Source organism: Tachysurus fulvidraco, chromosome 26, assembly GCF_022655615.1.
Source record: "Tachysurus fulvidraco isolate hzauxx_2018 chromosome 26, HZAU_PFXX_2.0, whole genome shotgun sequence".
NCBI classification, from domain to species: domain Eukaryota; kingdom Metazoa; phylum Chordata; class Actinopteri; order Siluriformes; family Bagridae; genus Tachysurus; species Tachysurus fulvidraco.
This window is the reverse complement of record NC_062543.1, coordinates 14729554-14744756: the sequence shown is the minus strand read 5'-3', so window position 1 is coordinate 14744756 and position 15203 is coordinate 14729554. Positions and strand designations below refer to the sequence as shown.

The following is a 15203-nucleotide window of genomic DNA, read 5'->3' as shown; positions in this document are numbered from 1 at the left end:
GAGACATCTTAGCACCCTATTTCTGATTCTTGGAAAAGCCAGAGAGTCATGTTGACTCAGTACAAGCATTTCAGTAAAAGAAAATTAATCTCTGCTGAACACAACTCGTGATTTTCTTCCCGGTTTTGATGAACACATCCTCATTGGTTAATTCTGTGGTTTAACAGAACGAAAAATTCTGAACGAAACTCTGACCTCCTTCGTCCCGTAGTAATGACTCATGTCAGGCTGATTAATGTCCCACTTCCTCAGCTGTTGTAAGAACTTCACCAAATCCACCTTCTAAAAATCTCTGTCGAGAAATATGAATATCGAGTTGCGACAATTTTTTTCTTCAATGTTGCACAAAATTCTAATAATTCTAATAATTCTAATAATAATAATAATAATAATAACAACAACAACAACAACAACAACAACAACAATAATAATAATAATACATTTTGTCACATTTTTTTATGAAAGAGTACGAAAAGAATAAAAATTGAAAAACAAAAGAATAATTTTAATTTATCTGCCATAAATATCATTTTAGTCATAAAATGTGGAACAAATAGACATAAAGCCGGCTATACATTGAGTGCAGGAGCAGCCAGTGCTTTGGTCGAGGTTTTCCTTCTGAAATTCAAACATTTTTAGTTTAATCCCCGAGCTTTTTGACCAGGATGACAGACTTTTCTAGATACTGCGCCCTCTGCTGGTTGATCATCGAAAAAAAATACAAAAGGAAAATGAAGCAATGCCTCAGCAGGGACAAAAGCATGGCGGAGGATCCCACCCATCCCTTCTACAACATCTTTCAGCTTCTACCATCAGGAAGAAGGTACTGTACAGGAGCATCAGAGTCCACTCCGCTAGACTGCGGAACAGTTTCTTCCCCCGAGCTGTGAGAGCCCTGAACTCTAAGCACCACTGTGACCACCTGAATATACACAGGCCTCCTGTGACGTGACCCACCTGACTGCCACCAGTCACACTCTCCTCAGCATTAGCACACTGGCACATCAAAAATGTTTAAATGTTTACATGCTCATGTTGCACACCACATCTTGCACTAGTCTGCTACCAGCTGCTGACCTTGAAAGCCTCCTGTCGCACGTGTACAATATCAAGGAAGCATCATAGAGTCTTCATACCTATATTTACTGCTTGAGTGTATATTCTCTTGTGTATTTAAATTATAAATGTCTTGTTTAATTGTTTATGTATATGTCTGTATGGATGTTGCACCGTTTGACCTGTGAGACACGACATCTCGTTCCACCGCATGTCTCAACATGTAGCGAAAATGACAAATAAAGTAACTTGAACTTGAAAATAAATGTTTCATTTGCACTCTGAGTTTCAGAAATCAGTGGAGAAAAGTGTGTGTTCATTTTTTACATTTGTGTGCTCTTTAATATTTTATTTTCCATAATTTATAAAAAAAAAAACAAAGAAAAGAAAAGAAAAGAAAAGAAAAGAAAAGAAAAGAAACATGCCTAAACAGACCGAGCAGTTAGATACTAATCATATATAATTTGAGAGATTGAATAATAGGTTGAACTGTGAATGACGGTGTATTAAGGGATGAAACAAGAACAAAGTTAATAGGCAAATTAAACTGTGTTTCAAATTCTTGATTTCATTTTTGCATCTAAGAACTGATCCTGAAACTGTGGAGGAAAAGATCCGTCTCAGAATTCCATGGTTTTCAGAATAATACAGGATCTTTTAGCTGAGTACAGGTGGTCACAGGCCCTCACAAAGTCATGAGATTCACCAATGGCTACAAGGACGGATTCTGTGCACAGGTATTTTAAAATGCGTTTTACATGACAAATGGACGGATTTCTCGGTCGGCCTTCACTTGATAACTCTGAGGTAAAAATAAACAAATAAAACAAACAAATAAGTAAATAATTACAGAAATAATACAGAAAAATATCCCAAAACATAGAATGAATCTGAATTTACAAATCCAAAATTATAAATCCAGAATTTTACAAATATATACCATGATCGAGGCTTGAGATTTGTCCATAAAGTTTTATTTGGAAGATCTGGATTATCTGGGTTTATTAGATTATTTGGGTGGTCAGTCAGAGGATCACTAAGTTATCTAGAAATAGAAATGTTTTGTGAATAAATTGCAAACTACACATTTTAGGTTTGTCTAAACTGTTTTTCAGCCACAGTTTCACTACAGCTTCACTACAGCATAATGAGGACCATCTCCTCAGCAGACCCTTCTGTAATATAAGGTCTGCATAAAGATCTGCATAAAAATGGCCCCAGTAATTAGAGAAAGGTTCCGTTTCTCTGAATAATGAGAGACTGAGAGGAAAAGTAGGGGAAGGCCAGAAAACAGCTGAGACTGCATGAATCAATGACAGAGAGAGAGAGAGAGAGAGAGAGAGAGAGAGAGAGAGAGAGAGAGAGAGAGAGAGAGAGAGAGAGAGAAGTTTCTTAAACATTACAGAAATGTGGAAGAGAAAGCGACTTGGGGAAGCCTCTGCTTCGGGGATGACTGAAAGAAAGTGTGTGTGTGTGTGTGTGTGTGTGTGTGTGTGTGTGTGTGTGTGTGTGTGTGTGTGTGTGTGTGTGTGTGTGTGTGTGTGTGTGTGTGTGTGTGTGTGTGTGTAGGTGTGAGTGTGTATTGAACATTTACAGTACAGTAGTGGGCCTCACCCACGCTTTCCTCACTAGGAATTGACGGCATGTACGTACGTATACGCCACCCACCACCTTTCTATCAAGGGAATACCCAGGAAGAGGATTATGATATGACTAATTATTAGCAATAATATCCCTATCAGTGTGGGACACACACCTGCGCGTGCACACACACACACACACACACACACACACACACACACACACACACACACACACACACGGACATGGACACAGTCTGTCTCTCTCAAACATAGACACAAACACACTATATTTCTATATATACTTTTCCCAGAATGCAAACTTTCCATATCATAAACTGAATCAGATGACGTTTCTAAATCAGAGCTTTTGATACTATCAGAAATTTGTGCCGACTGAACTTTAAAAAAATGTTATTATATCTTATCCAGCGCTTTTACGCATGACCAAATATTAATAAGTGGCAGGACGGAGTTGCTGTGATTAGAACTTATGCAGTATTTACACCACACTGCTCTGACAATTGTACCGCTGCATGTCATAGCCTTATAGTAATGCGCTCCATATCCTTTCCATAGTAAGAAATCACACAGAAATTGCATGGGATATGTCGGCGGTGTCACGTCAACTAAAAATAATAATAAAAAAAAAATTGAGCTTGTCCTTCTTTACTAGAGATTTTACATTTATATCCTTTGGGAAATTTGCATGATATAAGAGGAATGAAAAAAAGTTAACAAATAATCGCAGTCACCTTTTATTCCGTACTCACTGTATATTTTATATTTCATGCATGTTTATTTATTTATTTATTTATTTATTTATTTATTTATTTATTTATTTATTTATTGTATTTTATTTTATATTAATGTTATCACATATTTCTCTGCTTGTGGCAGCCAAACCTTTCAGTTTCACAACAGCTGCTTGTTTGCTAATTTACACGAACGTTGTGTTTTTCTTTGAAACGTTTCTTTTTTTTTTCTTATTAATGTACAGTGGGACTGTGATGATTGTGGAAAATCTTAAACGTGATGATAACGGCGACAAAGATGAGGTCAAAGTTTTGGTAAAACTCCTTTTACATGAAACAGGGTGTGTTAGTGTGTCCGTGATCCGTAATAAAGAAGTGTGCAGTGTTGCTCAACACAAGAACCCAAAGAAAGCAAAAGCAGGAACTGGAAATGTAAGTTGTGTTGATGCTTCAATCTATTTCAGTTCTGTTTACAAACATCTGCAATCCTTTTGCAAAGCTAAAACTATTCATCGTTACTTTAATGAATTTTTTGGAATGATTTAAATATAACACACACACACACACACACACACACACACACCCACACACACACACACACACACATTCACACATTTCTGGATGTAATGCAAAATAAAGTGTTGGGCGAATAATGCAGAATTGTTTACTTCTGATTTCTGTTTGACTCTGGATGAAGGTTTTCAGCCCTAATAACAAAACAAAAAGCAAAACAGCTCTGAGCATCCAAGAAGAAGGTGAGAAAGTAAGAAATGCAGTGAAACCTAAAAATGATGCGAAATGTGTCGGGAATCTCCAGGGAAAATATGGAAAGGTGATTTTTTTTTTCTATCCAAATCACATTTCTTGACTAATTATGCAGAAAGCATTTCTTAATGCAACACACAAACGATAAAGAATACACAATTTCGCATCCTTTGGTTAGTTAAGCAAAAATAAATAAATAAATACATACATACATAAAAAAAAATAAAGAAAATTGTTTGCATGGTTCATTTGCCTTTTAAAAATAGATTTTCTTTTAAATTAGTGACCAAGTAATCAAGAAATTAAGAATAACTCAGATGGGCCATGATGCCACCACCACCATGCTTCACTAGTTTAGTCTAGTAGTATTTAGCTTTGCATTCCCAAGCAGGCCTTTTACTTTCCCGACCCTTTTCTGCAAAGTTCTTCAAAATCGTCTTTTAACTCAACTCATTTTTCCAACATGATCTTTTCTCTTGTATACAGCAACCTCGAGCGACCGTTCATGATTTTAGACTCGTTTCCCACAAACAACAGCAGCAGCAACACATTTTAGTAAATAGACTGGGTTCCTGCTTCCCCTCAGGCGGTTCGGCTAAACTGTCGTCTCCACCACACCTTTCACTTCATGTTACACATTTTACCTAAAAAGCAATGCTACAATATCACATCCATCCAAGGAGCAGCACAGCTTCAATAGAGATGTGGTACTTGTTTCTTCATCTCAGATCATTAAACGCAGAACGTTTTTTTTGTTTTATGTTGTGAGCAATATTATGATTTGTTTTGATCCAGACAGTGGATCAGTATTTTTGAAAATTTGTTTTGATTTGTGTATATTAAATAGTGCAACAAAATAAAACAAAGTCTAATTAATGATAGCTAAAATCGAGAAATTTAGATAGACTTGAAGTTATCTGTGATGAACTGGTGCCCCTCTGACTCCAGAACCACCGATTAATCATGTTCTGGAAATGTCTGTCTTTATCCTTTTGTTTATTTGTTTGACACAATTCATACAACTGTGTTGCCACATCAGCTACGACTAGCAATAATAAACAGAGAAAATAATCGCTTAATTACCACACGATAATGCGTGAACCTGTAGATACGGAAATGTTTTTCCAAAGACTTTTTTGACGTAGTTTTCAGTGGACGTAGTTTTCAGTGTCAGCATTTTTGTTTTCCAATATCTTCCAGACAAATCGCCTGAAATCCAGTGATTATTTTATTTTCTGACGTTGTGTAAATAATTTATTTATTTATTAGCCAGAATATGTAGCCGGATATAGTATATATAGAGAGTGGCAGGCCTCATCATCCTCATCATAATACCCGTACTCCTGCCTATCTCGATGATTATGAGCAACTGGCTAACATGACAAGACAAGACATGGATCCGTGGAGCATTGTAGAGGACTTGCCATCAGATTCTGACACAAGGGTACCGTTCCAGCCTAGGGCTCAGCTTCACGGACTAAGTTACAACCTTAAAGTGGTTTGAGATGCACGAAAGAGTTTCAATCATGACAGGGCGGCTCACCTTTAAAGCGGGTATGAGTCAAAGAGCACTTTGAGTTTAGGTATGAGTCTATGACGCCTCTGCACAGAGCTCCGCCTTGCATACTGAGAGAGTACTCTACCTACCGCTGTCAAAAGGGAACTTTGTTACAGGTGATTCCAGTTAGTTTAACAAACTCAACATCGCTCTCAAGAACATCAGATCCTGATGTACCATCTGTGCCTGGATAAAGCCTGCTTGGTAAGTGACTAAGAGATTTGGCTACTCGTATAATCTTGCCCTCAGGAGAATAGATAAAGTTATACATGCATACATTGTTTACCACAAAGACTGGTGGATTTTTTCTAGAATTTTCCATTTGTTTTCCATCGGGACACTGCCATATTTGTACCGAAGGACGCTTAAAGGCATGGTTAATGAAATCCACGGATAGATCTCTAAACCACTGAAACCTCTCAGGTTTACTTCTGTAGGAATGTACGCGTTGTGGCATCACCAGTTGTGATTTCCACTATTGCTTGTGATGCAGTTTTTTAGTGACATAATCTATAAAATACCTGAAAAAATCCTGGATCAATCAATCAATCAATCAAAATTTATTTGTATAGCACTTTCAACACCATAACAATGGACCAAAGTGCTTTAAATGGTAAAAATCATTATATAAGTCATAAAAAGTATATAAAAAGAACGTAGGTCTAACTCCTGAGCCTGTGCTTTGTAATATCTAATTAATATCTATAAATTTCTAGATAATTCAGTCGAAGCATACAAATGTTAATAAATAATCATCGACAGTACATCGCGATGGTTCTTTTTAACACTCCAAAGTTGAGGCTTTATTTGAGGACTTATTTATGTAATACCACAGTAATTTACTAACAATTACAATTTTATATTAATTTAAGAAAGACCGACATCTCGATCTTCTCATGGTAAAAAGAAGCGATGTCTTTTGCAGTCAGAGAGGATAGAGAAGCTTTCCTAATGGCAGACTGGCAATTCCAGAGCCCACCTACAGTACCACCATTGTTTGAGACTCACACAACAGAGGAGGGTCGATGAGGTTACTGGATATGTTACCTCTGGTCTGTAGATGAGAGCACCTACAATGGTAAGAGGGTGATTACAGAGATGAGTATTGAATTAAACACACATAAGTGAGCCCTGGGATTTATGGACTTGGGTTGATATACAACTGGGCAGAGAGTAAAAGTTTCTCACAAGCACTGATAATGGGAATTTTATTGATTTAAAACATTTTTGTTGTTTCTTTGTTTTAGTTTTTTTTTTAATGTTTGTTTTTATACATTAAAACCCATATCGATTTATGTCTAAAGTGTTAAAAATAGTCATTAAATGTAAGCTTTCTTTTGCTGTTCTAAAAATCGAATAAACTCAAAGAATTATATTGAACCCGTTAAATGTGGTTCTTAAGGTAAATTTAAATCCCTGCTCACACAAGAATAAACAAATGTCGGGGGGAAAAAACGATTTTTATTTTCGGATTAAAAATGCATCAGTTTATCACATGCAGAGAAGAACTTAAAGATATTATTTTAGGAATTTATGCAAAAATAATTCTAATGAATTGAAATGAAATCAAAACAATGAAATGAAAAAGGAAGAAAATAAGTGAAAATGAAAACGTCTTAGGAAACTGTAAGGAAGAGTGAAAGAGAAGGGGAGTTACAGTATAATGCGTGTGTTCCCCTATAGCCTGCTTATGACTGAAGCGTAACCCCGGCCACTTGGAGCAAAACACCCCACACACACACACACACACACACACACACACACACACACACACACACACACGCACGCACGCCCGCACGCACGCGCACGCACGCACGCACACACACACACACACACACACACACACACACACACACACACACACACACACACACACACCATGAAGGCACATATTACATTGCAACCAACTATTTGTGAAAAGAAATTACACGATGCCAAGTAACAAACTGGAGTAAATAATAATAATAATAATAATAATAATAATAATAATAATAATAATAATAATAATAATAATGACGATGATGATGATAATAATAATAATAATAATAATCATCATCATCATCATCATATTAATAATGATAACAAATGTGATACAAAGTATGATTATTAATATTTTTGTGACGCTGCTGACGTCACAATAAAATATATGTAATTAGGTGTATTATCCATTCTGTTGGAATCGTTTTTCATTCTCATTTTCATTAATTTCTTTGTTTGCACAGAAAGTGGAAAGCCCCAATTACGCACCATCCTTATAAACCCCACAATATAAACAACTGCATGTCTCGTCTCCCACACAGTCGCTACACACACAGACACACACACATATACACACACCTCACACCGACAGAGATCAACCCGGACTACACAGGATACACACCACAATACACCACTCTCAGAGGTAAGTGTGTGCGCGTGCGTGTATTATTTTAAAGAAACTTGTTTTAAGTTTTCAGAAGATCAAATTAATATTATATACCGGATTATAGAATAATTATCAAGATACATGTGATGCAAATATAATATTATACATATATAATAACGACTCATAAAACTGACATACAAACATATTTAATATGTTTGTATTTAATAATATGTTTGTTGTAATAATATGTTTATTAATAATAATAATAATAATAATAATAATAATAATAATAATAATAATAATAATAAATTAATTAATTATAATTAATTAATAATCACTTTGTCATGAATATGTGTGTGTGTGTGTGTGTGTGTGTGTGTGTGTGTGTTAGATGGCGTGGTGCAGAACAGTTCTCTGGTTCTGTCTCTTAGCAACAATGTATGAGAGACGCTGCTCTGCTCTTAGTAGTTTCTCCAGATCCCTCAGTCTGACACGTGCCGTCCGCTCCAACGTACAGAATCTTCTACTCAGATACGTAAGTGACCAGAACAACGTCTATCACTGGTTTACGGAATGGCACAGTAACAGTATTTAATGGCATTGGAGTGGAATTGGAGTCAAATTTGTAGTTATTAGAACTAGAGGTTTTGGTAGATTAGAGATTGGGTCACCTGCCAAATGCTGTGAATGTAGACCTTTTGAAAGACATGAAGAAGTACTGGAATTTGCCTTGAAACCATTTAATATGATTTACTACTTAATACTAAACAAAATAAATAAATATTATGTATTAAATATGTTTGTTGGTTTTTTTTTTTTTGGCAGAAAGAAGAACAATTTGGAGATAAACACTTTGATGACAAGAGAATCGTATTGAACACACTGCCACCAGTCACCATAAACTATCGGATGTGGCTTCAAATGGAGGTGTGTGTGTGTGTGTGTGTGTGTGTGTGTGTGTGTGTGTGTGTGTGTGTGTGTGTGTGTGTGTGTGTGTGTGTGTGTACACTAAATTATATGTGTACTATAATTTACTACGGCACACGGTTTAACTCTTAACATTGTGTGTGTGTATGTGCGTGTGTGTGTGTGTGTGTGTGTGTGTGTGTGTGTGTGTGTGTGTGTGTGTGTGTGTGTGTGTGTAGGATGCTGAGCGCTTGTTCCGTGCCTCTCGTGACCTTCAGTTGTTCTGGTCTCACCTGGAGAGTCAGCGTCAGAAACTGCAGGGAAACAGTGAAGTTGAAGAGAGAGCGATGAACATGAAGCCGAGAAACAGGCGAGGAAGACCACTTCAGTCCTTATCCCAGAGCATTCTGGGAATCCAGCTGGACCTCCGAGACCTCATCAGACAAGTCAACTCTCAGGTATAGACTACATATGAAGCAGAGCTTCATCTTCACCAAATCTGTCCATCAGAGCAGGAGTCACGTCGTTCACATTTCAGTCTCTTTTTTCACACACATACAGAACATCTTCCTCAAACAGTTTCGGCTTTTTCCCCCTCTGCTGCCTCTCATACAGCTGCTATAAAATAATGACTAATCATCACACAGTGAAATGCTCACTTTCATTAGAGACCTGTTGCTAAACTGAGGATCACACCAGTGAGTGCATAGCAAAAGTCCATGGGAACTTCTGGGACTCTTCTCATCAGGACTTTGTAGTTTCAGTTGACTTTCTCATATTCTCAATGAAAATGAAGCAAAAAAAAACAAAAAACCAAGTTGCATGGGGTTACCATGAATGCAGAGAATCTGTCTGTCCGTCCGTCCGTCTGTCCATCCATTTAATTGTCTATCTATCTATCTATCTATCTATCTATCTATCTATCTATCTGTCTGTCTGTCTGTCTGTCTGTCTGTCTGTCTGTCTGTCTATCTGTCTGTCTGTCTGTCTGTCTGTCTGTCTGTCTGTCTGTCTACAGTCTCTACACATGGTCTGTCTGTCTGTCTGTCTGTCTGTCTGTCTGTCTGTCTGTACATGGTCTGTCTGTCTGTCTGTCTGTCTGTCTGTCTGTACATGGTCTGTCTGTCATGATCTCACCCTTTTTGGTAATGTATGAGATATGAGATATTTCAACATGTCCATGTTGAAATTCTTCAGTAAAGCGGAAACCACAAGAGCCAATTGTGGTGTTTTAACCGAAAATTCTGACACAACATTTATATTCCAGACAGTTTTGCTGTAACAAGTCATTAGTAATGATCCTGAAGTGCTTACTTCTCAGTTTGCTTTTTCCTAGAGTTGCCTTTTATTTTTATTTTTTGCTGATTTAAAAAAAAAAAGTGAGAACCTGAATTTCTGAAACCTAGTTGTTGTTCCTTTCCATCCAACATTCATAGGATTTAATAAACACACTTTGGGACCACGTGACGGACCCCATGGTGAGAACTGTGGTTGTAGATGACTGAGTCTGTCTGTGGAGTTTCACCTCAAAAAAATTTTAAGCCTGGTTCAACAGCTTAATAAACAAAAAGGATTGAAAATAAATGGCACATTTTTATATAAAATAAAAAAAATAAAAAAAAAGTTGGTCGGGTCGTATTTATGCAACCCGCGTGTCCGACCTGAAGAGCTTTCAGGTGTCTGAAATAAAAATATGACATATTATTAATAATACTTCTTCATGTCTTTTGTTCTTTCCTCATAGCTACTTAGCATGAGCACGTCAAACACACCTCCTCCGACCTCCACCTTGTCCACCACCATTTCCTCGTCAACATCCAGGCCGAGCGCATCCCCGATCTCGACCTCCACCGCGTCTCCACCCGGCTCCACTCGTTCAGCTCTGGACCTCATCCTGTCCATCACTCCACGCAGCATTGACGTCCAGTCAGTCCCTCGGCACGGACAGCGTGAGCCATCCCCGGGTCCGGTGCAGCAGAAACCGGACACGTCTCGGTGGATGTCGGTTCTCGAGGGCTACGTCATCCTCCGTGACCTGGATCGCTACCTATGCAGGCTAGTGAGGGATTATACGCTGCTCCGGGCTAAATCCTGAAATCCTGGCATGTACACCAGCACATGAATGAAGGAAAAAAAAAAAAAGAAAAAAGGAAAAAGGAAAAAAAAAAAGAGGGAAAACCAAGTGTTTAACCTTGCACACATGAGCACATACCAATACAGCTTAAATGCTGCATTTTGTCTTTTTTTTTAATGTTTTTTTTGTTTAAAACTTGTTATAATAATGTCATTTCTGAGATCCTTAAGACAGAACATGCTTCACGATACTGCTGTGCAGTGGTTCTGCCGATCGACTTCATTTCAGGCCTCTGTTTACATTTTTCCGGGTCAGAAAAAAATCTCCCCGCCCCTTTTTTCTCGTAAAAAGGGATCCGATTCGGCTTGGTTTTCACAAGAAGTCTAAAATAACCGATGACAAGCTGCTCCTTTCGTGGTCTACTACTGATGATTGTTTCCAATCAGTGTTTAATTTTATATTAGTTTCATTTGGTCCTTGAATGAGGAACAGGGATGGAACCGAGGCAGCTATATGACTTAACATATCCAACCTGATGTACGTTGATCTTGATCCTGATGGCCGTACCTCGAACACGATTCACCCGGTCGTTTTTCTACAGTGTTTTAAATGGAACAACATTCCAGGATACCTCAATGTGAATTTCATGTGAAGTTGCAATTGAGACTTTTTTTTTTTTTAATCATCTTCTTTTCATCTGTGTAAAAGGGGCTGAACGATACTCTAGGGGGATTTCTGATTTGAATCCCCCTAAAATATGTCAGAATACTTATTTGTGGCTTGGTCACATTATTGTGAAATGATTGTGCAAAACATTATCTTACTATCATGAGGTTTACTAGCGTATAGATTGTGCGTTATGTAACTAAATGATTGACTTGAACAACCATCACCTCCACCTCCATCAACCTCATCACTCATCACCCGAACACCGTCTCCTTTCAGCACATTCCTGGATTTCGCAGATCTACGTTTATGAATGTTCGGAAGTTTATTAGGGCTTGAAAATGAATCCTGGATATTTTCTTTCTCTCTTCTTTGTTTGTTTGTTTGTTAACGATTATTGCTTTATTATTTATTTATTTCGCATCCACTGTGAATTGAGAACCAAGTACAGGTTGTGTTATTTAACTCTCTGTCAAAGTGATCATAAGAGTTTACAGTTGCTGAACCAGTGCACAGGTTTAGACAAAGTGCATGGTTTTGCTGTGCATTTTTTTTCCTCTTTCATCATTTCCTCCCAATATAGTATCGGTTTAGACTGTCTTAAGAAAATCGCTGTGGTATTTCCCAAACTACCCCAGACTTCCTCCTCCGTCTGTGAACCAGCCAATCGAGAGAACTGAAGGATCCATCCTGTACTTTCCACTCTCATACTTATTATAAAACGTATTTATTTATTCGGTAATTTATTTATTTATTTATTTATTTATTTCTTCGTTCATTCATTCATTTATTTATTTATTTATCAGTATTTATTTAACGGTAATGTAATCACGCATTTTGTTTTGTTACGGATGATTTTTTTTCCCTTTGATTTTAAGTACTGAAGAATCTAATCCATGCTGCAGATGTACCGAGTTACACAAATAAAAATACTGAAAGGTTAAGAGTGTGTATTTGTGACTTTTTATAAGCACACGTGTACAGATGGGTGGGGAGTTGTACAAAATCAGAAAAGTCAGATATAACACTTTAAAAAGGTTTCATTATCACAGGATCTAAGACATGACGTTATGTAATATTGTGTGTGTTTTGGGCTCATAAAAATGATGTAGTATTTATTTTCCTTAATTTCTTACAAAAGCTCATTTAGCTAACGGGAATTTCTTTCCGTTACCAGTTTGGCGATGTGCAGGCAGCATGTCGAAGTCATCACACACATGGGTTAGGTTACAACAGAATAAATTTGACCCTATCGTCAGGAGTTTGCAGGTTTTACTCCTTACGTTGAAGCGACGGTCAGGTGTGTCAGAGAGCAGAACTCAGAGACGTTAGCCAATCACAAGCTTCTGGGATCTTTATGTAGAAGAGGCTCGGTTAGCGCTCTCCTCAAAGTGTGCTGTGCTCGTTAAGCTTGTCATGTCTTATGAGAGACTTAAGCTAAGATGTACCAGATGCCTCAAGTCTAATCCTCTGCACCGCCCACACACACTAAAGAAGACCGCGAGAACAAATTGCAAAATTAAAGCGAAAAAAAAAAACAGATCGTAAATTTTCCCGAAGCGTTCGAAAGTCACAAAAGGATCGTTAAAAGGCTAAAACTATCATTGTAACTGGTGCAGAATTCGTGCCATTAGTCTGGCTGCATAAATGTTTTTACTGTGAAAATCAAACGACGAAAAAAATTAATAATAAAGGGTTAAAAGTTAGTGGCGTTCGTCTGGTACGAACGATCAAAACAAACCACAAGCTTATTTTTTCACTTCAGCAAGACGGTCTGTAACAACGTGTAGTGATTGTACGGAGATTGGCGTAAGCAGGTTATTCTTCAGTGTGTGATCGGTCCATCGCGATGGACGCTTCTTCATAGTGAGCTGCGATTGGTCGACACGCGATCATACACCGCTGTTGAGACTGGGTGCCATCTAGGGGAATAATAAAAAAAAAAAAACAGTTCAGAGCGGTTAGGGATATTCAATCAGGCCAAAGTTTTGTTTTTTTCTACAAGACTGTAGCTTTAAGGCTTACGCAGTTTACAGTAAGTGTTAGAATGAAGGACACGTTGGGACTAACTGCTAACTGCTAAATATAAACCTGAGCTAACATGAGACATGAGACAACATTCAGACATTAAGAGTAATGTGTATTCTGATATTGTTACAGAACACGATGATGATCACTATATGACTATAAAGGTTTTTTTGACACCTGACCAACACTCCCATATGTGGCAACTGCAACACCATGGGCATTAACACAGCATTATTTCCCCCCTTTACTGTTATAACAGCCTCCAGTCTTTGGGGAAAGATTTCCAGTAGATTTTGAAATGTGACTGTAGGGATTTGCCCATTCTGCACCGGAGAGGTCCTTTAGCACTGAGCAGTGATCGATGCTTTTCTGTTTAACTGTTCATTAGAGCAGCTTTGGGCTCGTTTCTCTGACCGGAACAAGAAACATGGGGGTTCTATAACGTATGGAGTTGATTTCATTATCGGATTTTAAGCTATGATTCAGGTTGAATGTTACACAGACAGAGTTAACAGATGTGTCTGATCTCACTTTTTATCTCTGAGTGACTGAGTGAACCAAACAGAAAAAAAGGTGTATCTCACCACAGCCAGGTGTCCATTCTTGGTCTTTACCACCCGCAGCTCTGCCCCAGAAGTGAAGTCAATTATGCCCTCTTTGCCCCGGGCTATTGCAAACCTAATTCTGAGAGAGAGAGAGAGAGAGAGAGAGAGAGAGAGAGAGAGAGAGAGAGAGAGAGAGAGAGAGAGATATAGATCATTCCTTTTTTAACCTCAACACACACACACTCACACACACACACACACACACACACACACACACACACACACACACACACACACACACTCACACATACTCAGCAGACTCAGACACACACACACACACACACACACACACACACACACACACACACACTCACACACTCACACATACTCAGCACACTCAGACTCAGACACACACACACACACACACACACACACACACACACACCTGTCATGACTGACATTGACGTTGTGTATCTTTTCTGACAGAATGGCCAGCTTGGTGACAGCCTCGATCACGTGGTCACTCTGCAGCACAAGGTCGCCCTTAAAGCGTAAAAGTGGAAAGTCACACATTGTGGGGACTCCTGTGTTAATGCCACAGTATGTTTTTTACTTTTATCACCTTCTGCTTGTTGTCAGCGGTGGGCACGTGCAGGACAAAAAAGCCGTCGCTGAGGGAACTGACTGAGATGCCTACAGAGAGATGGTGAGAAAGAGAGAGAGAGAAAGTGAGAGAGAGAAAGAGAGAGAGAGACTCAGGGGAAAATAAACAGATGATAGAAAAGTCCAGTGACATTAAAAAAAAAAACCTGTTAATGACCCCAAAAAAAAAATCACAAGATCAATAAGTCATACACATATGAGCATAATCATATGAGCCGTATCATAATAAACACGCGTATGCA

At 38.1% G+C, this 15203-nt stretch overlaps 4 protein-coding genes across 8 annotated transcripts in view; 2 read left to right on the top strand and 2 right to left on the bottom strand.

The window, feature by feature from the left end:
• LOC113636638 (WD repeat-containing protein 87-like) overlaps nt 1-15203 on the top strand; it is an 873260-nt gene that overhangs the window by 128805 nt on the left and 729252 nt on the right. The gene's annotated exons all lie outside the window — the stretch shown is intronic.
• Nucleotides 1-15203, bottom strand: part of LOC113650946 (kinectin-like) — a 683852-nt gene that overhangs the window by 93397 nt on the left and 575252 nt on the right. The gene's annotated exons all lie outside the window — the stretch shown is intronic.
• On the top strand, nt 8024-12053 carry LOC113650951. The gene is made up of 5 exons (XM_027159531.2): nt 8024-8115; nt 8471-8614; nt 8905-9006; nt 9225-9443; nt 10730-12053. Exons 2-5 carry the CDS (start codon nt 8471-8473, stop codon nt 11078-11080), a joined length of 816 nt encoding a protein of 271 aa, XP_027015332.1. The 5' UTR covers nt 8024-8115; the 3' UTR covers nt 11081-12053.
• Nucleotides 12659-15203, bottom strand: part of myo1ca (myosin Ic, paralog a) — a 28546-nt gene continuing 26001 nt past the window's right edge. For both annotated transcript variants that reach the window (XM_027159523.2, XM_027159521.2), the window contains exons 29-32: nt 14921-14991; nt 14744-14841; nt 14338-14437; nt 12659-13647 (exon numbers count right to left, since the gene is read on the bottom strand). In XM_027159523.2, the coding sequence (XP_027015324.2) occupies nt 13618-13647; nt 14338-14437; nt 14744-14841; nt 14921-14991 (299 nt within the window). In that variant the 3' untranslated portion in view covers nt 12659-13617. The remainder of the gene's footprint in view (nt 13648-14337; nt 14438-14743; nt 14842-14920; nt 14992-15203) is intronic.

Excerpts from the sequence above, each read along its gene's own strand:
- LOC113650951 (XM_027159531.2), top strand. The coding sequence starts at position 8,471 with ATGGCGTGGTGCAGAACAGTTCTCTGGTTCTGTCTCTTAGCAACAATG. Across the intron at positions 9,007-9,224 it reads GGATGTGGCTTCAAATGGAG|GATGCTGAGCGCTTGTTCCG; the intron begins GTGTGTGTGTGT and ends GTGTGTGTGTAG. Across the intron at positions 9,444-10,729 it reads TCAGACAAGTCAACTCTCAG|CTACTTAGCATGAGCACGTC; the intron begins GTATAGACTACA and ends CTTTCCTCATAG.